At 41.5% G+C, this 25,989-nt stretch overlaps 1 protein-coding gene across 2 annotated transcripts in view; it reads right to left on the bottom strand.

Moving 5' to 3' along the window:
* Nucleotides 1-1,140: 1,140 nt before the first annotated feature.
* Nucleotides 1,141-25,989, bottom strand: part of GLP2R (glucagon like peptide 2 receptor) — a 37,753-nt gene continuing 12,904 nt past the window's right edge. For both annotated transcript variants that reach the window (XM_053376078.1, XM_053376077.1), the window contains exons 2-13: nucleotides 16,331-16,421; nucleotides 14,524-14,628; nucleotides 13,624-13,745; nucleotides 11,442-11,548; nucleotides 10,040-10,214; nucleotides 8,858-9,017; nucleotides 8,277-8,337; nucleotides 7,348-7,417; nucleotides 6,330-6,418; nucleotides 4,882-5,020; nucleotides 3,486-3,527; nucleotides 1,141-2,112 (exon numbers count right to left, since the gene is read on the bottom strand). In XM_053376078.1, the coding sequence (XP_053232053.1) occupies nucleotides 1,774-2,112; nucleotides 3,486-3,527; nucleotides 4,882-5,020; nucleotides 6,330-6,418; nucleotides 7,348-7,417; nucleotides 8,277-8,337; nucleotides 8,858-9,017; nucleotides 10,040-10,214; nucleotides 11,442-11,548; nucleotides 13,624-13,745; nucleotides 14,524-14,628; nucleotides 16,331-16,358 (1,437 nt within the window). In that variant the 5' untranslated portion in view covers nucleotides 16,359-16,421 and the 3' untranslated portion in view covers nucleotides 1,141-1,773. The remainder of the gene's footprint in view (nucleotides 2,113-3,485; nucleotides 3,528-4,881; nucleotides 5,021-6,329; nucleotides 6,419-7,347; nucleotides 7,418-8,276; nucleotides 8,338-8,857; nucleotides 9,018-10,039; nucleotides 10,215-11,441; nucleotides 11,549-13,623; nucleotides 13,746-14,523; nucleotides 14,629-16,330; nucleotides 16,422-25,989) is intronic.

Here is a 25,989-nt window from a genome sequence, read left to right as displayed (position 1 = left end):
ATACCATAAAATATACTTTGAAAGACGACTGGTCTTAAAAGAAGAATTGCACAAATGGCTGCAAAAATCCACTGTCAAGAAGCACTGTCTAGAATGAATGGCATTTTACCAAAGCCACATTATCGCTCTCAAGGACATGGACAGTATATCAACCAGGTTTCTTGAATGATAGCTTTAGCTGATCTATAACTTGCTTGATAAGGTCCTGGAGTTTTATTTACTTCAGGATTATTATTATCTACATATATATTTTGGAAAATGGCTCATCTCTATAGGTGTGGCCACCTCCTGAGACTCAGCAGAAGGGATTGCAGAGAACGCTTGCCTTTCAAAGTTATGTATGGATTTGATCACTGTTTTTTTAAAAATATACTTGTATACTGCTGCTTACATTAAGCAGCACATAAATTAAGAACTAATTACACGTGACAAAACAAGCCTTTGGATTTCACAGTGGGTACAATATATAAGGAAGGAAAACAATTTGGCAGCTTCCCATTTTTAAGTCTGTGGAAATATACCGTATGTAAGATCAACAGCTTGTGAAATGACAACAGGTAACACAGCAGGCCTGGAGCTGTGCGGGTACATAGCTTAGCAGTTGCTTGTGATTTCAAGATGGTGTGAAGCAGCTTCTGGTGGACCTAGGGTTACCCATATTTTCTCCTCCATGGGGAGAAAAGCAGCTTGGTGGAATTCTGAGGAAAGGCATGGCTGGTGGTAAAAGGAGCAAGCACACCACCCATTTGGTCCTCCACCTCACTCCCCAGGCTGCTGCTTCTTAAATAAAAATGCTATATTGAAAAAAATGTTACATGGATCTGGTTGCAAATTCTAGCTTGGCCCTTTTCTGCTTGCTTACCTATTCACTTGTTCTCTCATTAACTCATCCTAAATTTGTAAATCACACCATACCCATACTGTCTGGCTGTTTGACAAATAGATGCATTTGGGTAATGTTGCCCCCACTTCCCTCCCATTCCCCCCCCCCCCCCCGCATCTGGTGACTTTGAAGCTTCTTAGATTTTTCATCTCCAGTCATATCAGTTTTCTCCCTGTTAAGAGGCGGTATAAAGATGTTTAAAATAAATTTGCAAAGTGTGCTCGCTTTGGCAGCACATATACTAAAATAAATTTGCAAAGTGGAAGTAATAATGACTCCTCTTGCAGGTCTGTTGGTAGGATAATGGAAGAAAGAACCATAACTTTGTATATTACATGTATTAAAAGAAGCATTAGCAGCTGTGCCCTAAAAACAAGTCCGTTCAGCATTTCATAATTTTTACAGCAAAGCTTGGAAAATGTGCTTATAAATATATACAATCCCACACGTTCCTAAATGTCAATCCTGTTCATTTAGTCATTGTTGGAATTCAGCTTCTTGTTTAACAGTATCACAAAAGCAATGGTTGTCCTTTCTGAGACGCTGCAGAGCAATCCCATGGGATCAGATTGATGGCTCCAGTAGTGGCGGTCGATATTGGGAAACATAAGAGAAACAGCAGGCTCTTTCAAGGTGCTCAGTCCTTTTATTCCTGATTTCATATCTGGTTCTTGTAGGACCAAGGAGAAGCCATTTTCATGCAGTTAGCAGGCTTGGCTGACTTTAATTTTGTCGGGGGGGGGGGATTTACCTGGGAAGAGTCAACCTGGAGGAAAATGCTAAGAAGCTATTTTCACCATCTTTTTCTCTCACGGGCTCCCCCCCCCCCAGTTCCAGTGGTTCCCACATGGCACACGACGCAAGATCCCTCATTGATCTAATCAAGTATCTCAGTTTTTGCTTTTGTTACAAATTGAAATCTCGCTTTCTTCGAAGACTTCCTCGGTCGTCTCCCCCATTGTGACTTCTCCTTCACTGCTGTCTGAGAGGCTTGCTCTGGGAATATGCTTTAATGCGAAGCTTAGCTCCGCTTTGCCGCCTGTCCTCTGCTTTGCCACTTGTGTGCTCTGAGGCTGAGTCACCTCCAGGGAGAAGCAATTATTGTTCGAATGCTCTTTCTTGGAACATCTCCCCAGGTGCTTGATGTTCTTTCCGAGAAAGCACGGCATGCAGACAAAGGGGGATGCCAGCAAGAAATGGGACCACTTCTTGCGCAGTTCAGCTTTTACCTGGAAAAGGAAGGAAAGCAAAAGAGCAGTTGAGATGGATTGCAGCATGTAGTATAAATGCTTCCTTGACCCGTCCTAGGGCTTCTGTCCTTTCAGATAAGCCTGGAATTTCTTAGTTCAGGTATGCTGTGGCTAGGTTACCCTACAGCAAGAGTAGGGAATCTTCAGGTATTGCAGAACTCCAACTCCCATCAGCCCAAGCAAGCATCGCCAATGGCCAGGGAGGGTGGAAGTTAGAGTTCATTCCCCACACCGACCCAACAGGCAGAAATCCTGACTGCTCAAGTAATTACAAGTAAAATATACTCTGAGACCTGCAGCACAAAGTACAATCTTAGGCCTCTCTGCAGTGTTTAGCACAGTACACCTGCTCCTAATGCCCCTTTCAAGAGGTCCTGATCTACTTTACACCTTTCCCCCTCACTGTCCCAGTATGTTCCCACAGAACTCTCTGTGCATTTTATACAGAGAGCAGGTTTCTCATTGATATTATCACAATACAGTGGTACCTCGGGTTACATACGCTTCAGGTTACATACGCTTCAGGTTACAGACTCAGCTAACCCAGAAATAGTACCTTGGGTTAAGAACTTTGCTTCAGGATGAGAACAGAAATCGTGCGGCGGCGGCACGGCGGCAGCAGGAGGCCCCATTAGCTAAAGTGGTGCTTCAGGTTAAGAACAATTTCAGGTTCAGAACGGACCTCCAGAACGAATTAAGTACATAACCAGAGGTACCACTGTACTTGGACAGCGTACACAGGCACTTACGAATAGTTGCTATTTAAATGACTTCAGCATGTTTTTTACAGTGCAGCAGCTGAATATTGCGAATATCACTCTGTTTATGCTGCTGCCTCCCATTCTCCACATATCTTTCTGCCATCCTTCGTTCCTACCAGTTTCTGCTCCCTGCCCTCAGTGAAAAGGGGAGGAGAACACTTCCTGGAGAATGAACACCTTCATGTAATGGAATGTTCCCCCTTCCATTTGGGCTCAGCTCTACTCCAATCTGTTGCACATCAGGACAGGTTGGTGCCCCTCCTCATAATTAGAGGCACAAGGGTAGCATCCTGGCCTTCTGCTTGGCATGCATGGGCAGCTTATTGCAAGTTGATCTGTTTACAAGTAGGTACCCTATATTGCCGTTTCAAGGAGCAAGCTGAAAGGGGTCGTGTTACTTGCATGATATCTCCAACTACTGCAAGGAACACAACAGAAAACTCTTCAATATATACTAACTGATATAAAATGCCAGGTGACCACCAAGAACGTCACACAGGACAAAGTGCAAGCTGCACCAGTCAGTCTGTTCTGCAACATCTTCCAAGAGAAACAAGTGGTTAGAAATGAAGGTCAAGAAGGATATTTTACCTCTCCATTAGAAAAACAGTATAAAAGTGCTACAAAGAAACCCTGGAAGGGAAAAGAGAGAGAAGGTAAATTAGATCTGGATGAAATTTGCCAAGGTACAATTCAACTACAAGCTTATGCAATCACAGAATATTGTTCCTAGAAAACACCTGAAACCTGAGTCATCATGCTGCTAAATTGAACATTAACACAACTAACTTCCCCTTGCTCAAAAATCATCTTTATCTCTCAGGTAGCATGTGACGAGGCACCAGTACAAGGTACCAGTACTGTTTTATTTTTCTTAGAACAATTTTGCTCGAGGAAATGTCAGGCTTGCAATTTTAAACCACCAAGGTTGGTCCCACGAAATATATCACTTTGACCTAATCTGTGCATTTCGCATTAGGTTGTGCAGGAAATATTGCAACTGAAGTTTAGGGCAAAATTACATGTATAGCTTGTGAACTTAACCCTCCCAAGGATGTGATTGTGAGACCTTGTAAGAGCAGTATCAAATTTAGCCAGTTTTCCAAAAGCTCAGTAGCTGACACCCCGCAACCCCACTTAGTACTGACATGCTAAAAAAGTAGTAATGCAAGAAACATGCATATTGGACTGATATACATCTGACTTCTTGCACCTGGTTCCCGCTGGCAAGAATTTAAGGACATCTAAGACTCAAAGCATTTCTCCTCAGGCAGATTTATATCTGAAAATTGAAAGACACTGCATAATTCCCCATTGAAAAAAATGGAACTAATGACAACTCTTTACTTAGACCAAATGTCTCATTCTTTGGGACCAACAAATCCCCAAGCAAATCTGAATCTGTATTTAATAGTTAATGAACTAGCTGCAAAGTTCTTTATTGCATTTGTAGACTAGTACAGAATATGTCTAGTACAGAATATGGTATACCACATGTCTTAAGAGTGATGATCATTTTTAATTTCTAATACTTGCTATTCTGAAAGTTGTTTCCTGAATTGCTATTTCCTCATTGAATTACATAGTCTGTTCCCCGAATTTTCAAGCATTCGTTTGCAAACCCTTACCAGCTATTTATATTCAAGAACATTTTCCACAGAGTTCTTCTTGAGAACCATATATCAAAGAGTGCTCCCTCCCTCCCTCATTCGCTAATATTTCCAGCAACCATGGTTTACTGATGTGACTCTAGAAGTTATACACAAGCAATTTGGAGCTTTCTCAGGTAAATAAGCATTATATTACAATAGTTGTAATATTCAACCCTATGTTGTCTTTTTCTTTGAAGATTTTTTGCTTTCTGCTCTATGTATGGTTTTAGTATGAAGATTATTGTTTCTTTTCTTTTCATCATATATATTCATTAATGCCCTTTGTTTATTAATTAGTGGTAATAAATAATGCCCCTTCCAGCACAAGAACTTACTTGGAAGGAGCCCAGGGTCAGCTGAATGAAGACTTTTATGTGCCTGGAAAAACCATCAATTCTTTCATCCACAATGAAGTTAAAGACAATCTCGTGAATCCCAAGCAATGGTATTAACACAAGGGTTGATCTTGCCAGTCTAAAAATAAAAATAACCATAAGAATGAATTCAATCCTAGAGATAAACTGCATCAAGAAATCTCAATGGAATCATGATATTATCCACTCACCTCCATTTGTTTGGTGCTAGCATTAGAATGATCAAACCTCATACATAGATATTGATATATTAATGCAGGGGTGGTGAATCTGTGGTCCTACCAATGTTGTTTGTCTCCCATCAATCCCAGCCAGTATGGCCCATTGTCAGGGATTATGGAAAAACAACATGTGGAAGGCCAATTCCCCCACCCCTGTGATTAAGGATATATTTAAGGATTTTAGTCAAACCTCCAGCAACATGAAATTGTTGAATTTCAATTTTATCAAGAAGTTCAATGCTGTCACTTGTGGACTGAATTGGAACAAAGGCTTTTTTACTGTACTATGTATCTGTATTACCACTAACTATCATAGACTGTACTGTGCTGAATTTCATTTCCTTCTGACTTCACTGCTTACAGCCCCTGCCCTCCAGACATGTAGATAAGTACCTGTAACTCAGGATAACACTTCATTCTTCTGAAGAAGCAGATTGTTATCCATAAAATCTTATGTCATAGTAAACTAACTTGCTAGTCTTTAAAGTGTCATTAGCCTTAACCTTTTCACCTTGTGGGCACAAGTATGTTGTGGTTGTTTTGAGATGACAATTCACCTGAAGTAGTACAGCCCAGACACAGATTTATTGTCTTAGTGAGTTTACCATTATTAAACAAACTAGGCACTTATCAGCCTTTTGTTTCTTCAGTGATCAAACCCAGCAAGCCACTGCCAGGCTGGGCTCATAAGAAAGCTACTTGGTATTGTTTCCAGCCCTTGCTAAAGTCATGAATTTATGAGTTTGCTCAAATTCTAACCCTTCACTGATTGTAGAAATTATGAAGGGTCTGCCTCCCAACTCATAACAATAGAGACATGTTCTCTGACTACTATTGAAACTTTGTAAGTAAAATATTCACCTATGTGCAAAACAACATGACTGTGATCTATTCTAGCCTAAGTATGTTCCTGGTGAATGCTTGTTTAAAGGTGGATGAGGCTGCCCATGGTAAGATGCAACCAAGCATAAAAGTGCCTGGTGCAATCAGCCATTGTGCAACTCTGCCAAGATAGTTAGAATCTTGTCCAAACCTCTCTCCCCAGCACAATGTAACAAAGAAAAATAGACATGTAGGAAATTCTTGTTTAGAATGAACTGGAACATAATCAGTGGATTCTTCTTTCAGTTGAAAAAGTACTGCAGAAGGCTAAGTAGATAAGTACAAATCTGAGAATGTAATATTTACCTGAATTTATAATCACGAAAGCTCATTTGCTGGGCTTTAAGTTTGGAAAGTAGCAGCTTCACAATTTTTAGAAAGATGCAGAAGTTAACCTTCAAAGAAACACACCTCTTGGTTAGTTTCAGTAAATGCAATGGACATTATTTGGCTAGCAATGGGGCAATCACAAGAAATTAACCACAAGCAACAAATCACAGCACAATCTTAACCGTGTTTACTCAGAAGCAAGTCCTATTGAATTTAGTTGAGCTTACTCTCAGGTAAATGTGCTTAGTATTGCAGCCTCTGAACATGTGAAGACATATTTTCTAGAGATTTTCTACCCATCACATTTAGACAATTTCCCCTGCCATTTCTCTTAGCTCATTCTGTCCCCACACGTTTCTTTAGGTCAGGCTTTTGATCCAAGATACTTTTGATCTTTATTAATGGTTGCTGGAACAGGGAGCATCAGTAGCAGATGGAAAAGAACACCAAGGATAAGTACCCTTGCCAATATCTTATGTATCACACAGACATAATACCTGCATACATGTTTACATGCTCATTTATTTGAATGGGTATCATAGCATGTAATCTCTCTTTTTAAAATAGAAAAGCAAAAGTATTTGCCTGTTCATGTTCCCAAGACTATCTTGCTCATATCCTTCTCTGGGACACTCTCTGGTTCTCATTTTTCTGATCTTCTGAATTTTGAAGCTGGTTTCAGTCCATGTATTGCTTCGGGAAGTGTGGATTCAGTCAGTTCACAGTTTAATGCAAACTTCTCCCCCACATTTAATCCCTGTCCTGTCTTTGCCTTCCACAGCCATCTTTGTTCAATCAATCCTTGCTTTAAATTATTTAGGGTTAGTCCCGTGTCTTTATTTTGTAAAATACAGAGAGACACAAATCATGGAAAGGGCCAAGTCAGTCTCACTCTGCTGTGCACCAGGAGATGTCTCCCCTTGCAAATAATATAACAGAAACATACCACCACAACTGTATAAAAAATTAATCAAATTTATGCCATGATGCTTACAACAATGGAAAATAAAATGGGCCCTCGAATGATCCACCAGAATGCCATGTTGTGATGTGTTGCCCAGCATCTAGGAAGTAAGTCAAAATTATTCTGTCAGCTCACATAAGCACAAATGGCAAGCCACATTATTTTTAAATAGATTTGGATAGGACCTGTGAACCTGGTTGCTTTTTTTTGCCAAGAGGACTAATCAGATTACTCATCAAGATTACATTTTTCAAAATCAATTGTAAACAATAATCCATTCCTAAGCAAGTAATCCCAAGGCATGCATTTTCCCATAACACAAGACCATTATTCTAATGGTCGTGGCCATAGTGGGTTGTAATGCAATTTCTTATTTTTATAATGAGCTTGCTAATGGAGGCTTAAGCAACTGATACCTATGGAAGCAAATGATGATGACTCATTTGTGTTCCACTAGGTGCATCTAAACGCCAGGTTAACTTCACTTAATTCCTTTGGTTTAGCATTAGGGACCAACAGGGTGTAGCAAGAGGTCTATTTATTAATTATACTTACATCCCACTCTTTCTTTCAAAAGCTCAGAGCAGCTTGTATCAAGTTCTCTGTAGCCTCTTGTTCAAGCCCTGATCAGGTCCACATCAGCTAAGCTTTCTTATACCATTCACAAGACTGGTCTTACTATGTCCACATAAATATCAATAATAGGGGGATTAGAAAAACAGAAACTGGTGGTGCTTGGGTGTGTGTATGTGTTTTAGCGAAGTCACTATCACTATCTGGCTATATACTCTAGATCACCATCTCCACAGCCTGTTTACAAATGACCACCACAGAGCAAAATGTTTGCCTGTATCTATCCGAAGACCTTTGTTTAAACCAGCAAGCCATGCCTTCTATTGTCTTGGCAGAAACTGAAGCAACAAACCAAGCCAGAGGAGCATTTGGAAACAGTCACTTACCCCTCATACTCCAGTTGGTATTTTGTTATTCCCCAGGAAGCCACAAACAGAACTGGAAAACCTGGGAAAAATTGAGATGCAGGGACAATGTGACTTCGGAATGGGCAATATGTAACAGTTTTTGTGCATGTGGACTAAATAATAATGGAGTAGCTGAAATATAGGGATGGGATTGAATATTACTAATGTACAAGGCAAAGGCTATTAATCACAGCAACTTTTTTCCAGTGTTGATTCAGTCATACATTTTTGTAACCCTCTTTATCCAAGGACAGTCTCTGAGCAGCAACAAAGTTAAAAGAAGAGTATGCTTATAATAATCTGATGTCAAAATGAAGGGCAGGGTTTGGATCATTTCTCAGACGGCGATTATTATTTATTCAGTTTATTGTACATTTATATTTTGCCTTTCCTCCCAAGCCGCCCAGGGCAGTTGTGACATAGAGAGGGGTGGCTTATCTTCAATATAGGCATGGCCTTCGTGGCTGCAGCTGCCTTGATAACATGGGTTTTAGATTGATGCTAACCAATTCTGAAACAGTGGACTATAAGCTGCTGGAAAAAAACATCTGTATATTTACCCCATCCAATGAAGACGTATCTCAACAGCAGATGTTTCTCAGAGAGCACAGTGGCTACCAATAATCTATGGAGGTAAATCCCTTCCACTAAAATCCAGAAGGAATTTGCCCCAACAACATAATGCATCAAAAGCTGAGCCATCCTGCACAGGAACAACTTCTGTGGAAATGAGATAGTGAGAAGAAAAGTTAATATTGAACAACCATCAACAGCAAAGTAAAACTTGGTACTACCAATTATCAAAATACAGCTTGGTACATACAGATATGTGGAATTTTTGTTAAGCAAGTCAGATACTTGTCAGTCAAAATGAATATTTGAAAAGCTCTATTTTTCTAAAGCAGTTTTGTTAAATGTTAATGACTACAAAGCTCTGTGGCTGGGTGGTTCTCAAATGGAGGACACTAGCAGCAGGGCCCAGATACCTTCCTTCTGCACTGCCAAGCTAGCCTTCAAATGAAACAAGCTGCTAACTTGGTCTCTGCTGCATGAGCAATGCAAAGGCCCAAGAGTCCAACAGGGTCAAATTAGCCAGAGTACAATCTCAAAGTTCTCAGAATTCTATGGGAAGAAGGCTTGATTGTTAAACTACTCTAGCAATTGTAGCTCTGCGAGGAGCATAAAGGGCTCTCCTAAAAACCACCTGCAATCCATGGCTGTCAAAGTGGTATAATTGTGCCTTAAATGCATCTGTATTGCGAGTGGTATGTGCTGGCTGCAGGCCATCTGAGGAAGACAGCATACACCTGTGTAAATCTTCCGGACATATCCATCTTTTGTTCCTCCAGTTGTTTTAACTTGCCATTTACCTTGTTTTTAGATATCTTGTTTTATCTGCTTTTTAACTGGCATACCACTTTAGCTTTTTTTGTAAAAATAATAATCAGTCTATAAGCTTTATGAATAAATAAATAAATAAATAAATAAATAAATAAATAAAGGAATTTTCTAGCTATTTTCATACTTGTGTACCAGTTACCGTCATACAAAAGAAAGTATGCAGAGCTTGAAACTTGCTAGCAAAGGATGCTCAGCATGGAATGCAACGCTTTGAATGAGTTCAATCAACAACAGTTTTCTAGCAAGCTTTGCAGCTACAGAATTCAGCCATGAACACATAGAAACTCCAGGTATCATTAGATGCTCTTTCTTCCACCCACTTGCTTTTAACAATGCCATACCTCTGGACTTGAGAATGATATCCATCCATTTAGATCACTTGGCTTTTCAGAGTCCACATAAAGAAATACATAAGTGCTGTGGGTTGTTCTGTCTTTGATGAGAACTCCTGCGGCTCGTAAGATGAACGCAACGAACAGATTCATATGGATGTAGTTCCTTGTGCAGTGCAGTTTCCTGTGGAAGAAGAGAAGCATCCTCTTAAGAATCCACTGAAGTTGGTTTTATTCTGATCTGAATAACAGTATATTCTTGCCCTGCTGTAAATGTTCTTCCTTCTTAGTGGCTATGGGTGCTAAGGACACTTGGGTCAGCTAGGCCTGCACGTTGTGCCAGTAGCATAATTTCTGTCTTATCCCACACTGGGCTGAGCACACCTGACAACCAAGAGTATAGGAGTTCCCATCTCTGTTGCTCATTTTCTGTGAAGCAAGAAAGGAAAAGAGGCAGTGGGAAAGTTGGTGTGGTATGTGTGGTTTACAACATATACTCTCTGCAGAGAACTGCAGAGCTGGGGATGCCTGCTCCTAAATAAAAATGTGTGTGTGTGTCCCTCCTATAGGGCTGATGAGCAAGAGGACCTCACTGCTGCCATTGCTATTAGATGGCCTCATGTTGCAGCAGAAAAAGACAAACACTGCTTAGCGTGGAACGACATCTCTCATCCCAGCCAATAATTTGCTAAGAATGGGAGTGCTGAGACTAGTGGAACACTTACAGGAGAAGATCAGCAGAAGGTGGATGCTTAACATGCTGGCTACAAAGATTCCCACCCACCTCTGCCATTTCCACACTAGCTGGGTTCATCTCCAGTTTTGGAGCACAACTGCTTCTCTGGGGAGGGTTAGAAACTGCTTGTGTGAACATTTTCAGGGGAGAATCAGTAGGCAGGCAAGCATTAATAGGAATCATGTCCAATTAATTTATTCTCTCCTGTGGGCTTTGCTCATTTGTTGCAATACTTTTGTGAAGGAAACATTAGATTTGGAAGCTTGTTAGTCAACATCTAGTTTATTCCTTGCACAAGGGCCTACTTACATTATGCAGTCTTTTGCCTTCTTTTATAATGCTCAGGTAACAGGTGACCCACTGATAATATCTGATCACCACTCTATCCCTCTCAGCTGCCATGATACACAATGCAATTAAAACTGTACAGATTTCATGGTCTCATAGGTGTGGTATGACCAGGGCAACTTCAGCATTATTATTAGGTGAGTGGATCCCTTGATTGATCTGGGAAGAGGGAAGTTTCTCTCACTTTGTCCAGGATGACACCAGCCATCATTTAACGTTAGATTATAATGCAAACCCAGGTCCAAATCCCAGCTCCTGGCAACTGGAAAATGTACCACTGGGTAATTCCAGAACACCATGTTTTACTGAAAGGTAGATTATACTGACCTGAGCAGCATCAGTATGAAAAGCGCTAAGACAAGGGAAACAAGAGAAAAAGTATATCCCACAGTATAAATGTACAGGGTGGAGATCCACAATGTTTGTTCTTCATCCTAAGAACAACAGAGAAGCAAAGGAGTTAAATTGATGTAAAGTTTGGGAAAGAGATCATGCCAGGAGAGAAAATTCTGAAGAACAGCAATGAGAAATTTGTGGTCCTCCCAGTTTTGTTGGACATCAACTTCCATCAGCCCCAGTCATATGTTCAGTGGCCAGGGATGATGGGTGTTGTAATTGAAAAACATCTGGAGGACTACAGGTTTCTCATCTCATCTGTAGAAGATCACTCTAGCACATAACTCAGGGCTCATTCAGACTTCATTTTGTGCCATGTTTTTAGGCACAGGTTCAGGTTTTAAAGCTCTGTGTCTAAGCATGGTGTGTGGGGTTTTTTTGTTTTTTTTTTGTTTTTGTCTTGGTGCTTTCCCCAGGAAAACCTGCATTTTACTGCTGAATTAGAGCCAATCGGCAATTGGGCTTTCCATGGATTGCTGTTTGTCTTGATTCATACCTAATTAACATCTCCTCTCCTATCTTTCTAAACATTCCTACAAGCCCTCACTGTTTTGGAAACCAGATGTGTTTATCAGACATTTGTGATGACCTATTATTAGTCATTACTTAAATGGAACCTCTGGTTACCTGATGCTGAGGGCAATCAATATGGCAAAATTATTATCTCCTTTATGCTGTCTTTGTAAGCTTACAAAGGTACCTAGGTATGCTAGGCTTGATAGTCTCCTCTCCAGTGGTAGTCCCCATTCCCTCAAAATTCCCAGGACCAGAGAGGCCATCCAGAGCACCACACCTTAAGGTGCTGCCAGTGAAAGGAAATCCCCCTTCTCTTGTACATATGGAAGTGCATTCTGCTTGTACAGCCAGGAAAGAGAGAGAGAGATGATCTGCCCATTTTGTTTTCCCTCTTCCTGAATGGACTTCCATGTGGGAATGTTGAGGGTGGCAGGAGAGGATATATTGTTTATTAATATCCTTCTTTACTTAGCAGAGTTTACATTCCCCTTCTTACTCACAGCAGAAAGCTGGTTGCAGGCTCGTTAGAACCTCTTACTATTATGCAATTCAGTCTGCCTCAGATTGAATTGTAGGTTCCTGATAAGATCCCCCTTTAAATCCCTCCTAAAAGAATAAATACACCACAGTCTTATTCATAAGTAACAAAAAGTAGTTTTACTTACGATCAGTGTGATCCCTGAAGCCAGGCTTTAGACTTAAAGTTACAAACATATGCAAACAGGTTTACCCCATAAGGGAAATGATCTGGAGGACTGCTTGGCTGGCAGCCAGCAGTTCAGTCCAGGAAGTTCGCAGGATGAAAGGAAGATGGAAAAGAGGGAGGGTGGCAGCATGCCTTGGCCTTTTTCCAGTTCTGGAAAGGTCAAGCCCACCCACTAGTCACATGCAAGGAAGGATCTTCCAGCCAGGTGTAACAGGAAGTTCAACTGGCTGGACCAACATCCCCTTGCATGTCCACTCTAGGAAAACAAGGAATGTTATATTTGACTGCTCCCAGTGGGTTACATCCCACATTCCACACTTATATTCTGTGAATCATTTTGGAAAATGTCCCAGATGTGCTCTATCTATGACCTAGATTAAAGGTTATACTCATTGTTTTGCAGAGTTCCATATTATGTGCATGTAACTCCTATCCATATGTAACTAGTAGGTGGAAAGTGTGTGTGTGTGTGTGTGTGTTTAAAAAAAGCTAAATTCCTCATGAGAGTTCATTACATCTCAGAGTAGTTTTGTGTGGCTGGAATAATGTAGTCATAGGTACAGATTCCCATGTACCATATGGAAGAAAAGGTGAAAGTGAAAATTATTGCTCATTATATTTATATAGTGCCTCTCTCTTCTAGTGGCTTGACTCATTCTCCTCATATCTTTTAGAACCAGCTCAGCAGTCAGAAATCCAAGAAACATTGGGAGGAAGAATGTGCTCAACCTAAGCATCCAGCCTGAGTTGACCCAATTCTCTCTTCTAAATAAACACACAGACTACCCATTTTCAGGTGAAGTACTCAGTGGAAACAATTTGATCAAGAGGATTTCCAGAGGGGATTAAGCAGGTTACTGTATTAAACCATAAAAAGGCATCTCTACTTACTTTTCTCTGGTAGTGGCTGTCCCCAGAACATTCAGTGCGGTTATCCCAGACCACAGTGGAGTTTTCAACTTTTTTCCAAATCCCTTGGTCCAAGCAGATTCTGTATACGTTTCTTGCACTTCCTAAATGTAAACAGACGCAGGCTCAAAGGTCAAGCCACACATTTCATTTTTCAGACATGGTTTAGTGCCATCATCCTTTCATCACTTGTCTAGAGACCCCTGAAAATGGAGACTTGGCTGGATGTATGTGGCTCTTTGTAATGTCTGTTTATTTGGGAGGTAACTGTAGAAAGCTTAATATTTATCAATGGATTAACACTGTCAAATTCTCCTAATTCCTTGTTTCTAAAGCCCCTGTCAGTGCTTAAACCCAAGGGATAAGATTGTATTTCACTTAATTCCATCTTACATGCTTTCGATTATTTGTGCTTGGGGTTGAGAAGCAGTCATTGATATTGTATAATTAACCAATTCAGGACTGCAGATTCCAAAGGGGGATTAAGTAAATCTGGCCACCTTCCCTCTTTCGTTCTTGTGTGATCTCATTGGCTCCTTTAAAGCTTGCTTGCTTGCTTCCTTGCCTCCCCATATTGTCTCCTCCTTACTACTGTAGGAGTCTGCTGACAAAATCATGTTTCTACCTTGGCTGTACATCATAATCCATACATCATACTATGTATGGAGTGTGGCAGAATTGGATTTCTGAGTATGTGTCAGGAGAGAATTGATTCAAGTATTTCTTTAAGAAGCTACCCTACGCCATCAGTGTTGAAGAGTTTCAGTTAGCAGTTTCTTTGCACGACTAGGATACCCAGTACAGAACTCTAGAAGGAAAGAGAAATGTTCTCATATATATTACAGCTTTGCAATGTGCATATATTTCCAAGTCTTGCCTTACCATTTTCTATCCATGGTAAATAATGTGGGCAGGGAACCGAGACTATTCCTGGAGGTGAATGAGGCCAGCAAACAAATTCATCAAAACTCCCATTGCAGTATATTCCTGAGAGAGAGGGAGAGTCTTTTAACATTCACTAAAGGATGCAGGCAGCTGATCACCAAGGAATGCAGTGTGTTCAAACCAAGCCACACTGATAAGATACATAACTCTGCACATCTTGTAGCATTTAAATTAATACCTCTAAATGAAGTTTACAGTTTGATCATAAGCAGGGCTCAAAAGCAGGAGGGGATGCAGTTCCACTTCTTTGCAACAGACATAACAGAATCTGACCAAACTTGAAATGAAACCCTCTTACGTTCCTTTTTCTGCCGCTTTGAGCACTGAACGTAAGACTTACAGTGAAGCATACCAGCAGCCACCCTTGTGCTAAGCTGCTACTTGTGCTACTTAGATAAGCATTTCAGCTAGATATAGATGGTGATTTAGATTTCAAGCAAAGTTCTCAAGAACATTTATCAATCAAACTTTGGAGACGGGGGCATAAATGGAACCAAGGCATCAAAATTACTGAAGCGAGCAACCAAAACAAGCACGAAGCTGGCTGATTATCATTTTGACCACATCATGACCACATATATCAACAGGAAATGAATGTAGGTGAGTGAGAACAAATATAACAAGATGTTCCCAAGAGGCCAAATGGTTAGTTGAAAGGATTAGAAATGAATAATCAACAAAATAATGATGATAGCATTCATACAGAATACCTCAGTAATTTTTATGACAACACATAAATATTATTATCTTGGCCAGATCACATCCTCATACCAAATGTCAGCAGGAAATGAATTAAGATGACTGACAGAAAACGAAACAAGATGTTCCCAAGGAGGTTCAGTAAATATTAACAACAACAAACAGACATTTGCATAAATTATCTCAGTAAACAGCCACCTTAAGGTAGTAGTAGAAAAGTACTATTATCACAACCGTATTAAAAATGAAAGACTGAGGCTGAAGGAACAGTGGCTTGTCTATGCAAGTTCTTGTTTGAGATTATATTTGAACTACTTCTGTTCCAGCTCACATTCCCAGTCTGCACTGCACCAGCTTTGATAATACTGATGACTGTCAAACAAACAAGAACATGTCATAACAAATCCCTCTCCCTCTGGGAGACTGAGGATACCGAGGGTTTAATCCTTAGGCCCTGAGAAGGATATTCTCAGGGCAACATATCCAATATCCCCATCTCCACTGCCAATGAAGCATTCATTGCCCTGACCCAACTGATGGTAGAGGCCAAATGGGGGCCTTTCAGGGGTGTGGAGGGAGACTGAGAAAGTGAGTTGACACCAAAGGATCCAAAAGCTGTTCTGATCCCGCAATATGCCGTCTTAGCATATTCAATAAAATACATCCCATTCTTCTCCCTATCCTGCTCACCAAATTTCCACCATTTCTTGCTCTTTATACTTGCATCCATTTTGGTGAGAAGCCCTACTACTCATGATCTTTTAGTTTTCAGCTAACACATCCCACCAATGCAAGGATTTCCACTTGCAAATGGGAGTTTTATTTCTCCCCTCCCCCATGCACACTCCCCAAATCTGCTCCACGGGGTTGAGGGAGCCCCTAGAATAGATTGCAGGGAAAGAGGGAGGGTGAATTCTCCACTGAACAAGCTGAAATCTTTGCAGTGACGTTAGGTTCATGTACTGCTGATTTGGATACAACACATTTCTACAAGCTTCGCAAACTATTATTTGTGTGTTGATGGTGGTGAAGGTTGCTTTCTTACCTGGGCTGATTGCAGACTCGTGCAACATTTTCAAGCATGCTTCTTTATAGTTAAGCAAATTCACTCTTATTTTCTCATAAGATCCTTCAGCCTGCAAGCAAAGAAAACATTGCATATGAGCCATTTGAATATGGAAGTTAGTTGCTTCCCAAAAGGTGTGTTAAGAGAACGAGGTCAGCATTTTATATCTGTATTCTGGCAACAGCTCGCCCAATTTGGTTTTGAGTGCCCCAACACCACACAGTAACAACCCACACTTCTCCCACTAAGCTATTCTCTTGGGGAAACATTTCTTCCAACACGTTTCCCTCAACAAAGTAAATAGGACATGTTAATTGCCAGTTACACAATGTTTGACATGTCAGCTCTTAGGCACTGTGGCAGCTTAGTGAATGGCTGATTTTTAACATTGGACATGAAACAAAATGTTACCGGATGACAGATTGAGACAGCTAAAGTGGACAGGCTAAACTTAAATGAGAGGTTGTCTTCAGGAGTTGCATCCAGTCAAATATAATAGCCCTTCCCTTAGTATGTGAGGTGACACATTGTCAGTTTACCAGTGGCCAAGCAGTCCGAAGGACGCAAGTTCATATTGGCACCTCCATGCTCTCTTCTTACCCCGTTTTTATCTCCCAGCAATGTTCTTTAGTTTTCTTTATTTAATTACACCCTGAATAAAATATGCCCCCCGGCAGGTAAGCCCCACCCTGCATAATCAATCACAAGACACAGTGTGCACACAACATTTGAATGGCAATGCTCATCAACTCCCCACCACCACCACCTCAAATATGTTACTGGGAGGGACAAAGGTACCTTGGCCCCTAGGAGTGGCTTTTATGCACCCTGCACTCTTTAATCATTCCTTCAGGTTCTTGCATACCTCCATACTGAGAATGGGTTCTGGTGTGGTGGGAACATAAGAAGAGGCATGCTCAATCAGATCAAACACTGATCTAGCCCAGCATCATGCTTCACACAGTGGCGAACCACATGTTTATAGAAATCCTACAAGCAGGAGTCTTCTCCCACTTGTACTAATCTGTAGCTGGAAATTCAAGGGGCCATTGACAGGCAGATTCATGGAGGGCAAGTCCAGCTGCCTTTGAGAGCCACCTACTCAGCCTTGCCCAACCTAGTAACCTCCAGATAATTTTGAAGTACAATTCCCATCATCCCTGACCATTTGCCAAGTTGGCTGAAGCAGATGGGAGTTGTAGTCCAAAACATCTGGAGGGCACCAAGTTGAGGGAAGGTCAGAGTTGCTGAAAGTGACGGCTGATTCTCGTTGTGAGGAATGCTGTGGATGAGGACAGAAGATGGAACTAGCATAAGGGATATCCATATTAATGGTGTTTATAGACTTGTTATAATTTCTGGAATGTATTGAAAGACTGGAATGTATTGCTGATGTCTTTGGCCTCCTATTTGATTCTGCTTCAATATTTCATAGCTGTTTTCTGTGATGGTTTTGTTTTATTCTTGATTATGTATTTTAATAACATAAAAGAAGAAGAAAAATGAACATTTTTTAGGACACTTAATATAAATCCAGTTTTCTAAGTTCTCCCAAACACAACTGTAAATAATTGCATCCGCTGTAGCTTTGCTAACTGCTGTATTTAGATAGTTGAAATCATCCTCTAAATACTAACTAGAGGTAATTCACCAGACCTAAGCCAAAATGTCAGGTGTAAGTGGAGTCTACTTTTAGACCTCTGGCAGTATTGGCTTAGTCCATGAAGTCTTATTACACCACAAAAAATGTGTCTGTTTTTAAGGAGCCATAGAACTCTTGGATATTTCTCCTGCAACAAACTAACACGACTACCCCTCTGGGAACAGTTGCATTCAGGCTGTAATCCTACATGCAACTCTTACCTGGGAATATGTCATCTTGGATTTAATCCAGTGAAGTTTCTGCACAAGCAAAATGACTTCCACTCACACAACAGAACACCCCTCAATCCCACGTACCCCCATATCTGCTCTAGAGAGTTGGGAGAATCCCCTGAGCAAACCTGGGGCATGTGTGGGGCACTAGTGGATAGGGATAGGGAGGGGAAGTTCTGTTGCATGAGTGGAATCTGGTTCTCATACACAATGATTTAGTTGGATACAACCCAGTGGGACTTACATCTGAGTAAGCGTGTACATCTTAAAAAGCAGAGACATCACCTTGCCGACAAAGGTCCGTATAGTTAAAGCTATGGTATTCCCAGTAGTGATGTATGGAAGTGAGAGCTGGACCATAAAGAAGGCTGATTACCAAAGAATTGATGCTTTTGAATTATGGTACTGGAGGAGACTCTTGAGAGTCCCATGGACTGCAAGAAGATCAAACATCTCCATTCTTAAGGAAATCAGTCCTGAATGCTCACTGGAAGGACAGATCCTGAAGACACCCTGGAAAAGACCCTGATGTTGGGAAAGATGGAGGACACAAGGAGAAGGGGACGACAGAGGACGAGATGGTTGAACAGTGTTATCGAAGCTACCAACATGAGCTTGACCAAACTGCAAGAGGCAGTGGAAGACAGGAATGCCTGGCGTGCTCTGGTCCATGGGGTCACAAAGAGTCGGACACGACTAAATGACTAAACAACAACAACAACAACAAAGTGTGTGCAGGATTGTATTGTTAGTATAGCACAGCAGTTAGTATAGAACAGCAATTGTACACTACCAATTTTCTCCAGTTTAAATGCTGCAAAAAATTAGTCTGTGCATACACTCCTATAGTTTTCTGTTTCACATCTCTCTTCTATTCTTGTATTTTTCTGTAAGGGGGAAATCTGAGAAAAGCAATTTCCTACTGCATCGCCAACCAAGTGCACCACGTAATCCCATACATTCTAGAAAACGAGATGAAACAATGGATACACTTGGAGAGATACAGACCATGCTTAAAGCATGGAAGGAAGAACCAGGCAAACTGTCCCCAACCCCATCCCCACTAATCCCACTAGCTCACCACCCACTTATCCACCACACAGCACAAAATCTCCAGATAAAAACCTGGCAAGCCAAAGGTCTATATGGCCTAGCAGACTTCTACAGAAATAACAAACCCATAGTGACACAAGAAATACAATACAAACTAGGGGACACCCAAATACCCTGGCTAACACACCACCAACCGCACGCCTTCCTAAACAACCCAGTAGTAAAACCAACAGCCACTAGGCCCTTGACCACCTTCTAAAACCGTCTCATAACAACAACGGACATGGCAAGGGGATGGTATCCACAATATACAAAACACTGCTCCAAAGTCCCACAAACCCCCTTGATGCAATCAAAAAACAATGGGAGGATGACCTAGACTACAAAATTAACTCCACCCAATGGACTAGAATGTGGTCTAAACCTCCCTTTAAATCCATATCACGAAAAGAAAAGAACTCACTCTGAAACTCACTTACAGATGGTACCTAACACCATGGAAACTGGCGCTGATACACCTAAGAACCTCACTAAAATGCTGGAGAGGATGCACCTCCACAGGCACATACCTCCACATGTGGTGGGAATGCCCCCAAACCCAACTCTTCTGGACAGCAGTCATACAAGAAATAAGCAAAATAACTAAACAGGTACTAGAAGTCATCCCAGAACTAACCCTACTGAACATTTTCCAAAATAACAATGCCCACTCACACTATAAAGAGCTCATAACCCATCTACTCTCAGCAGACAGAGACATCATAGCCAGACAATGGAGGGACCTGTCAGAATTAAACATGGAACACTGGTATCAAGTAGTATGGGAAACAGACTTAAACAGCTAACCAATAGACTGAAACTGACACAAATACAGTGGTACCTCGGGTTACAGATGCTTCAGGTTACAGACTCTGCTAACCCAGAAATAGTACCTCAGGTTAAGAACTTTGCTTCAGGATGAGAACAGAAATTGTGCGGAACTGAGGTTAAGAACAGTTTCAGATTAAGAACAGACCTCCAGAACGAATTAAGTTCTTAACCTGAGGTACCACTGTAGAAGAAGACGCCTTCACCCCGGTATGGCTCCCCTTTACACAGCCCAACAAGACAACAACACGAACCCACCGACAGCATACAATTCAATATGGCTAACTTAACAACCCTCTCCCCCACACAAACAAATCCCACTACAGCCAACCAAAGACAATCAACCATACCCTAGGCCACCCCAACCTCTCTCACCACCAAGGAAACATAACAAGCGAATAGAAAGAGAACCTACTCAAGTGACGCTGACACAAAGTCCCACACATACACTAAGTAAAAGAACATAAGCTTTACCACCCCCTCTCTCCCGTCCCTCTTCCTTTTTCCCAACCCTATACTGCATATAACACCAATGTCTTACAACAAATGTAACTGATCTGTAGAAAACATAACCTGAAGAAAGAGACAATGCATGTGCCTTTGTAAACGAGGAAAATCTTTAATAATTTTTTTAAAAAAACAAACAAATGTAAATGTGATACATCTGAATGTGACTCTGTCTCCCTCCCCTTTTCTCATAAGACAGACAAGGGAGTTTTGCTCAACTTTGACAAACTGCCATTCCTGATATACGGTAAGTCCCTTGCATCACTTGAGCATGCAGAAACGCAATATATGCACCACCTTCCTCAATATAACGTGAAACAGAAATGCTGACCTTGGCAATAAACTTTAATGTCTGTGAAACATCAAAACACACACAAAAACACTCTACAACTTCCCACTTACAATTTTCTTTCCTTCTTTCTCTCATATTGGCCCTCCTCCCATGTTTTACCTTTTCTATCTTTCATTCCCCTTCTATTTTTCAGCGAAGAGCCAAGCTAACTGCTGACTTCTTTGGGGGGGAGACAGAATCATTTCTGTTACGCACTTGACATCTTCTGTTCCTGATCAAAGCAGTTTTGGTGTGTTGACAGGTTTTATCTTATTGCTGAGGCATTGCTGTCTACTGAAATGACAGGCGTATAATAGAAACTCTTCTCTACTGGCAGCTCCAGTGCCGTTGCAAGGTAGAATATTCAGAGACCTCAGACATATACATTCCTCTTTCTCAACAACTGGTGCCTCTCCTCTCCTGCTGATGTTTGTCCCTTAGTAAGTCTGCCCACTTGAACTCACAGTAATCTCATGTTCATGATGAGAGCCCTTCCCAGAACAGTAAACCAAAATTTACAAATGCAGGAGTGTTGATTAAAGCTGTAATCCTAAACAAACTTGCAAGGCAGTAAGCCCCTTTGAGATCAATGGAACATATGACTAGGTAATCTTTCATAGGTGTGCTGTAAGAGATGCTAAAAAGTGGTTCTAAAGCCAAAGGCAATATTTTGATGTTTATGTAACTTGATAATTGCAAAATTAGAGTCATCAGCCCATTTTTGCCTACCTCTAAAAGTGCAAGCTAGAACAATATAACCTCATTTGGTACCATGCTAGCTGATTTATATTTAAATGGGTACTTATTTCCCAACTTTCTAGTCTGTTGAAGGGGACAAAGTTGGGAAACGTAGATTTGTGAAAGTGCAGACAGAGCCTCATGCACTCTAAGGCCATATATTTATCATTAATATAAACTGGTTTAGCTGCCACAGCTTCTACTCAAAGAACCTTGGAAATTTAGTCTAGGGATCCTAAATAAACAGTTTTTCATGCACTTACAAATCCCCCCCCCCAGACATCCCTGATAGCATCCACTGCTGTTAAGCACAGACTTAAATGTGAGGAGTAGGCATGCTTTTTTAAAAAAAGACCAATTATTAAGGATTTTCTTAGGTTACAATACTACAAACATTGTTCCTACTTCCATTATCATAAAGTGCTTTCTATAGATTGGTTATGTTCGATGTGAGACTTTAATGTTGTTGAGTAGGCATGCTTATAAATTGTTGGAAGATATCCAGTTTTAAGGGCTGAATTCTCCTGCATCAAAAGGAAATCAAATTGATTGACTTGAGTGACGATACGTCTGCCTACCAACTGACACTTCCTGAAACTGGCATGGTCAGGACGTGACGCAAATTTGATGGTAGAAGGCCCCACTTAATAAAGTGAATGGAAATTGGTAATTTATCATCCATATAATATGTAATTGTATCTTGCGGCAGCAACGGTCCTGCAGGGTGGATGAGTGATGTTTTTGGTTAAAATGGTCCATTAGCGTTCTGTTGTCACACTGACTCCAAGTGTCATAACCTCTGGTTTTAAACAATGAAATATGACTGATTGTCATTAATTGGCTTGAGGGCAGCCGCCTGAGTTGCAACCCAGTTAAGGAAAAGTACTTGAGTTGAAGATGATGGAAGGGATGTCTGCAATCTAATGCAATTTACTTCTTTAAACCAATTTAACTGCTTTCGCTTTCCTCTACAATATTCTGCAGATTTTCAGCTGAGTGAAGTTGTTAAAGATCCTTAGTCTGCCTGCCCAAAGAACTACCATTCCCTATTATACAGGTATGGCCTCTTCACAGCTGACACCCTCCAACACACACACACACACACACACACACACACACACACACACACGTACACGTCTGGAGCGGAGGGGGAGTCATGGGAAGGTGAGAAAGCCCTGCTAGATCTGGCCAATGGTCCACATAGTCCATCATCCTGTTCTCATAGTGGCCAATCAGATGCCTCTGGGACCTGAACACAAGAGCACTGTCCCCTCTTGAGGTTTCCAGCAGCTAGTATTCAGAAGCATTACTCCTTCCAAGTGTGGAGGCAGAGCATAGCAATCATGGTTAGGAGCATGGAGTGGCCCCAGAACTCCATAAAAAGAAAAGGATCTTCAAGCACTAAATTTCCTTTGAGGATTAGCATTGACTGTTCAACCATGCCAGTTTATACGGCAGGTGTGCCACTATTTCTGTTGACGTACACAAGGCCTTTGATTCTTTGGTTTAACTGGGATCTGGAGTACGTCACCAGTGTTGATTGCATGTGTCACTTATTTTTTTTCATACTAAACATATTTTTTTTTACATCCATATAGGAATTGGAAGTATCCAAGAGAACCTTTGGGATGATCTTAACCAAAAATGGAAGATGAGTTACTTTTGGACAATTGCCCAAATGGCCGGGTCAGCGTTTTGAACAGATGCCCACCCTTGCAATCTCCCTTGAAAGTGACTGCCCATACAGAGAAGTGTTCCAGGGGAAAAGATGTTTGTCACAGAGCTGAATTAATGCCCTTCCCACATGTGTGCGATGTCTCGAGCTGTTAACAGCTTGGCAAATGTCCCTGCGCTGGCAGGGAGACACTGAACAAAATACTTCCCTTAAGCTTCAGTGAGGAAAAAACTTCGTTCCAGGATTGGTTGCTAAATTCTTCAAGAGAAGCACAGAATATGAATAGAGTTATCTTTTCCTGTTTTCCTTCCAACAATTCCCTGAGCTTCGCACTGTGAACTTTTGACCTCTTTGGCCAACTGTCTGCAACTTGATCATTCTGTGCCCTCCGTTTGGCAGAAACGCACTCTCCTGCCATGCTCTTGTGCAGTCCAGTGGGATTTGCGCAGGAAAAGTGTCCAGCAGTTTGTGCCCTGTGTGAATGAGTGGGCGTGTGCATTCAATTTAAATGATCTTCCTCAGGCATTAAAATGAGCCAACCCTCAGCAGCTTTCTGTCTCCATCCTTCATCATGTCCCAACACTCTTTCTGACTCTCTTCCTTCTCCCAGACTCTCTGAACTAAAGCCATCCTTTCCCAGACATCAAAACCCACAGCTGGGCAAGGCCTGCATTAGGACACTCCAAACTGTCACAAAACAGCAGCAAGCTTTTGAGTTCTCTGAAAGCCTTCACCAGGCAAGATGAAATAGTGGGTGGTAGGAATGGAAGACTAGGGAAAATACCCCCATTATAAAAAAAACTAGTCTGGATGTTGTAGCCAAAAAGGTCAGCTTGAATATGGCTGCATACAAACCATTCATTTAAAGCACATGGCTTTCCCCCAAAAATCCTGGGAGGTCTTGTTTACCCCTCCCAGAGCTACAATCCCCAGGACCCTTAACAAACTGCAGGTCCCAGGATCCTGTGGGAAAGTAATGTGCTTTAATGCACTGTGTGTTTGCAGCCTATGTCTCTGCTACGTGCTACAAGCTTCGCAGTTTCCCATTCTCTAGTCTGGCTGCTTCTCTATTTTCTAGCCACAACCCCCACTGCTGTTTCAGTTTTAAGTCTTCTGCCACATCATCTGGGTCAGAAAAGCCACAGCACCTCCAGATTTGAAGGAGAGAAATAAATCTCTCTTGCACCAAAACAGGCAGCATATAAATCTTGAGAACTGATCAGAGAGGAAAACCGATAACGCAGAGGGTCGATTAATGAGCCCAGTGTCGAGAGCACCAAGAGTCACTTGATGATCATTCAAGATAAAACTATTTACAAAAAAGCCATGAGAGAGGAATTCTCCTTTAGGGACAGGAACCAAATGGATTTTTCCCACCTACTCTTTCCCCCTCTCTGCTTCCCCGCCCCTCCCCAAATGTAAGCGATGAGAGGAGGTTTGTTGGTCAGTGAACCTTGTCTTAAGAGGCATGGAATGGGGATGACGCAGTTGTTTTGTGGAAAGCTCGCTGGGCTCCGAAAACAGTTTGGCTTTCAAATGAACAAGGGGGATAGCAAGCAGCCTTGAAAGGGCAAATCAAGAGTGAGCCTACAGGTGCTCTTCATCTCCTCGGGCTTAGTGTCAAGATGCACGGGATGTTCATTGGCCATGTGTAGTGTTCTCCATGACGGTGTCTGTGCGTGGGTGTTCACAAAGTGCAAACAATTAATTTTTTTGGAAAATGTGGCTGTAGAGGCCCTTCTGTGGGTGGTGGGGGGGAGGGAGAGGCTCCTTAACTCTATCCCACCAGTGCAAATGGGCACTGGCAATAATTTTTCCACTGAACGCAAGGAACAGGTTAATTCCTCCAAATAACTGGAAGAATGGTGGGGATAATTTGATGTAGCACTAGGGAGATTGCTCTGTCAACACAAACATTTTTGCTTGGCTAATGGAACAACCTCCCCTCCCCTCATGTGCTGTTCTGTAGTTTTTCCCACTCCCCCCTAAGCCAATTTGGGGGTGCATGAGGATGGGGAGAGGGGGGAAAGCCCAGTTGTACTAACATAAGTCCTTGCATGGGCTTCTACTAGCAGAACTGGTTAGCTGAAACTGGGCAATCATCTGCCCATTTTGCCTCATATCTCAGGTTCTAAGTATGTTTAAAATTTACCATGTGGGCTTTTTAAAGCTGGGAATCTGGGGGTTATTCAGTGGGGCAAATTTTCCCCTCCCCCTTGTGGATGCCCATGCTGTGGAGACTCCAGTTTGAAGCAGTTTGCAACAAACAAACAAACAAACAAACAAACAAACAAACAAACAAACATTGGGGGGGTAGGCTCCTTAACCTTCTCCCCTCTTCCATTTTACATTTTAAACCAGGGCTGGGAAACTCTTGGCCCTTCAGATATGGCAAATAGTAATGCTGTTCTCACCAAGACCTTCAAATATGAAGTCCCCACCCCCTTTGTGCCTATGGAATTATTTAAAAGACTTGCATAAGACCAGAACATCAAAATCAGGCATTACACATCATTGCAATAGCTAGGATTTGGCATACAAAGTAATGGAAAGTAAACCTGATGACTAAATATTAGCCAGATTGTATAAATA

This window comes from Podarcis raffonei, chromosome 2 (assembly GCF_027172205.1).
Source record: "Podarcis raffonei isolate rPodRaf1 chromosome 2, rPodRaf1.pri, whole genome shotgun sequence".
NCBI classification, from domain to species: Eukaryota; Metazoa; Chordata; class Lepidosauria; order Squamata; family Lacertidae; genus Podarcis; species Podarcis raffonei.
The sequence above is the reverse complement of the archived record's forward strand: the minus strand, read 5'-3'. Positions and strand labels throughout refer to the sequence as shown.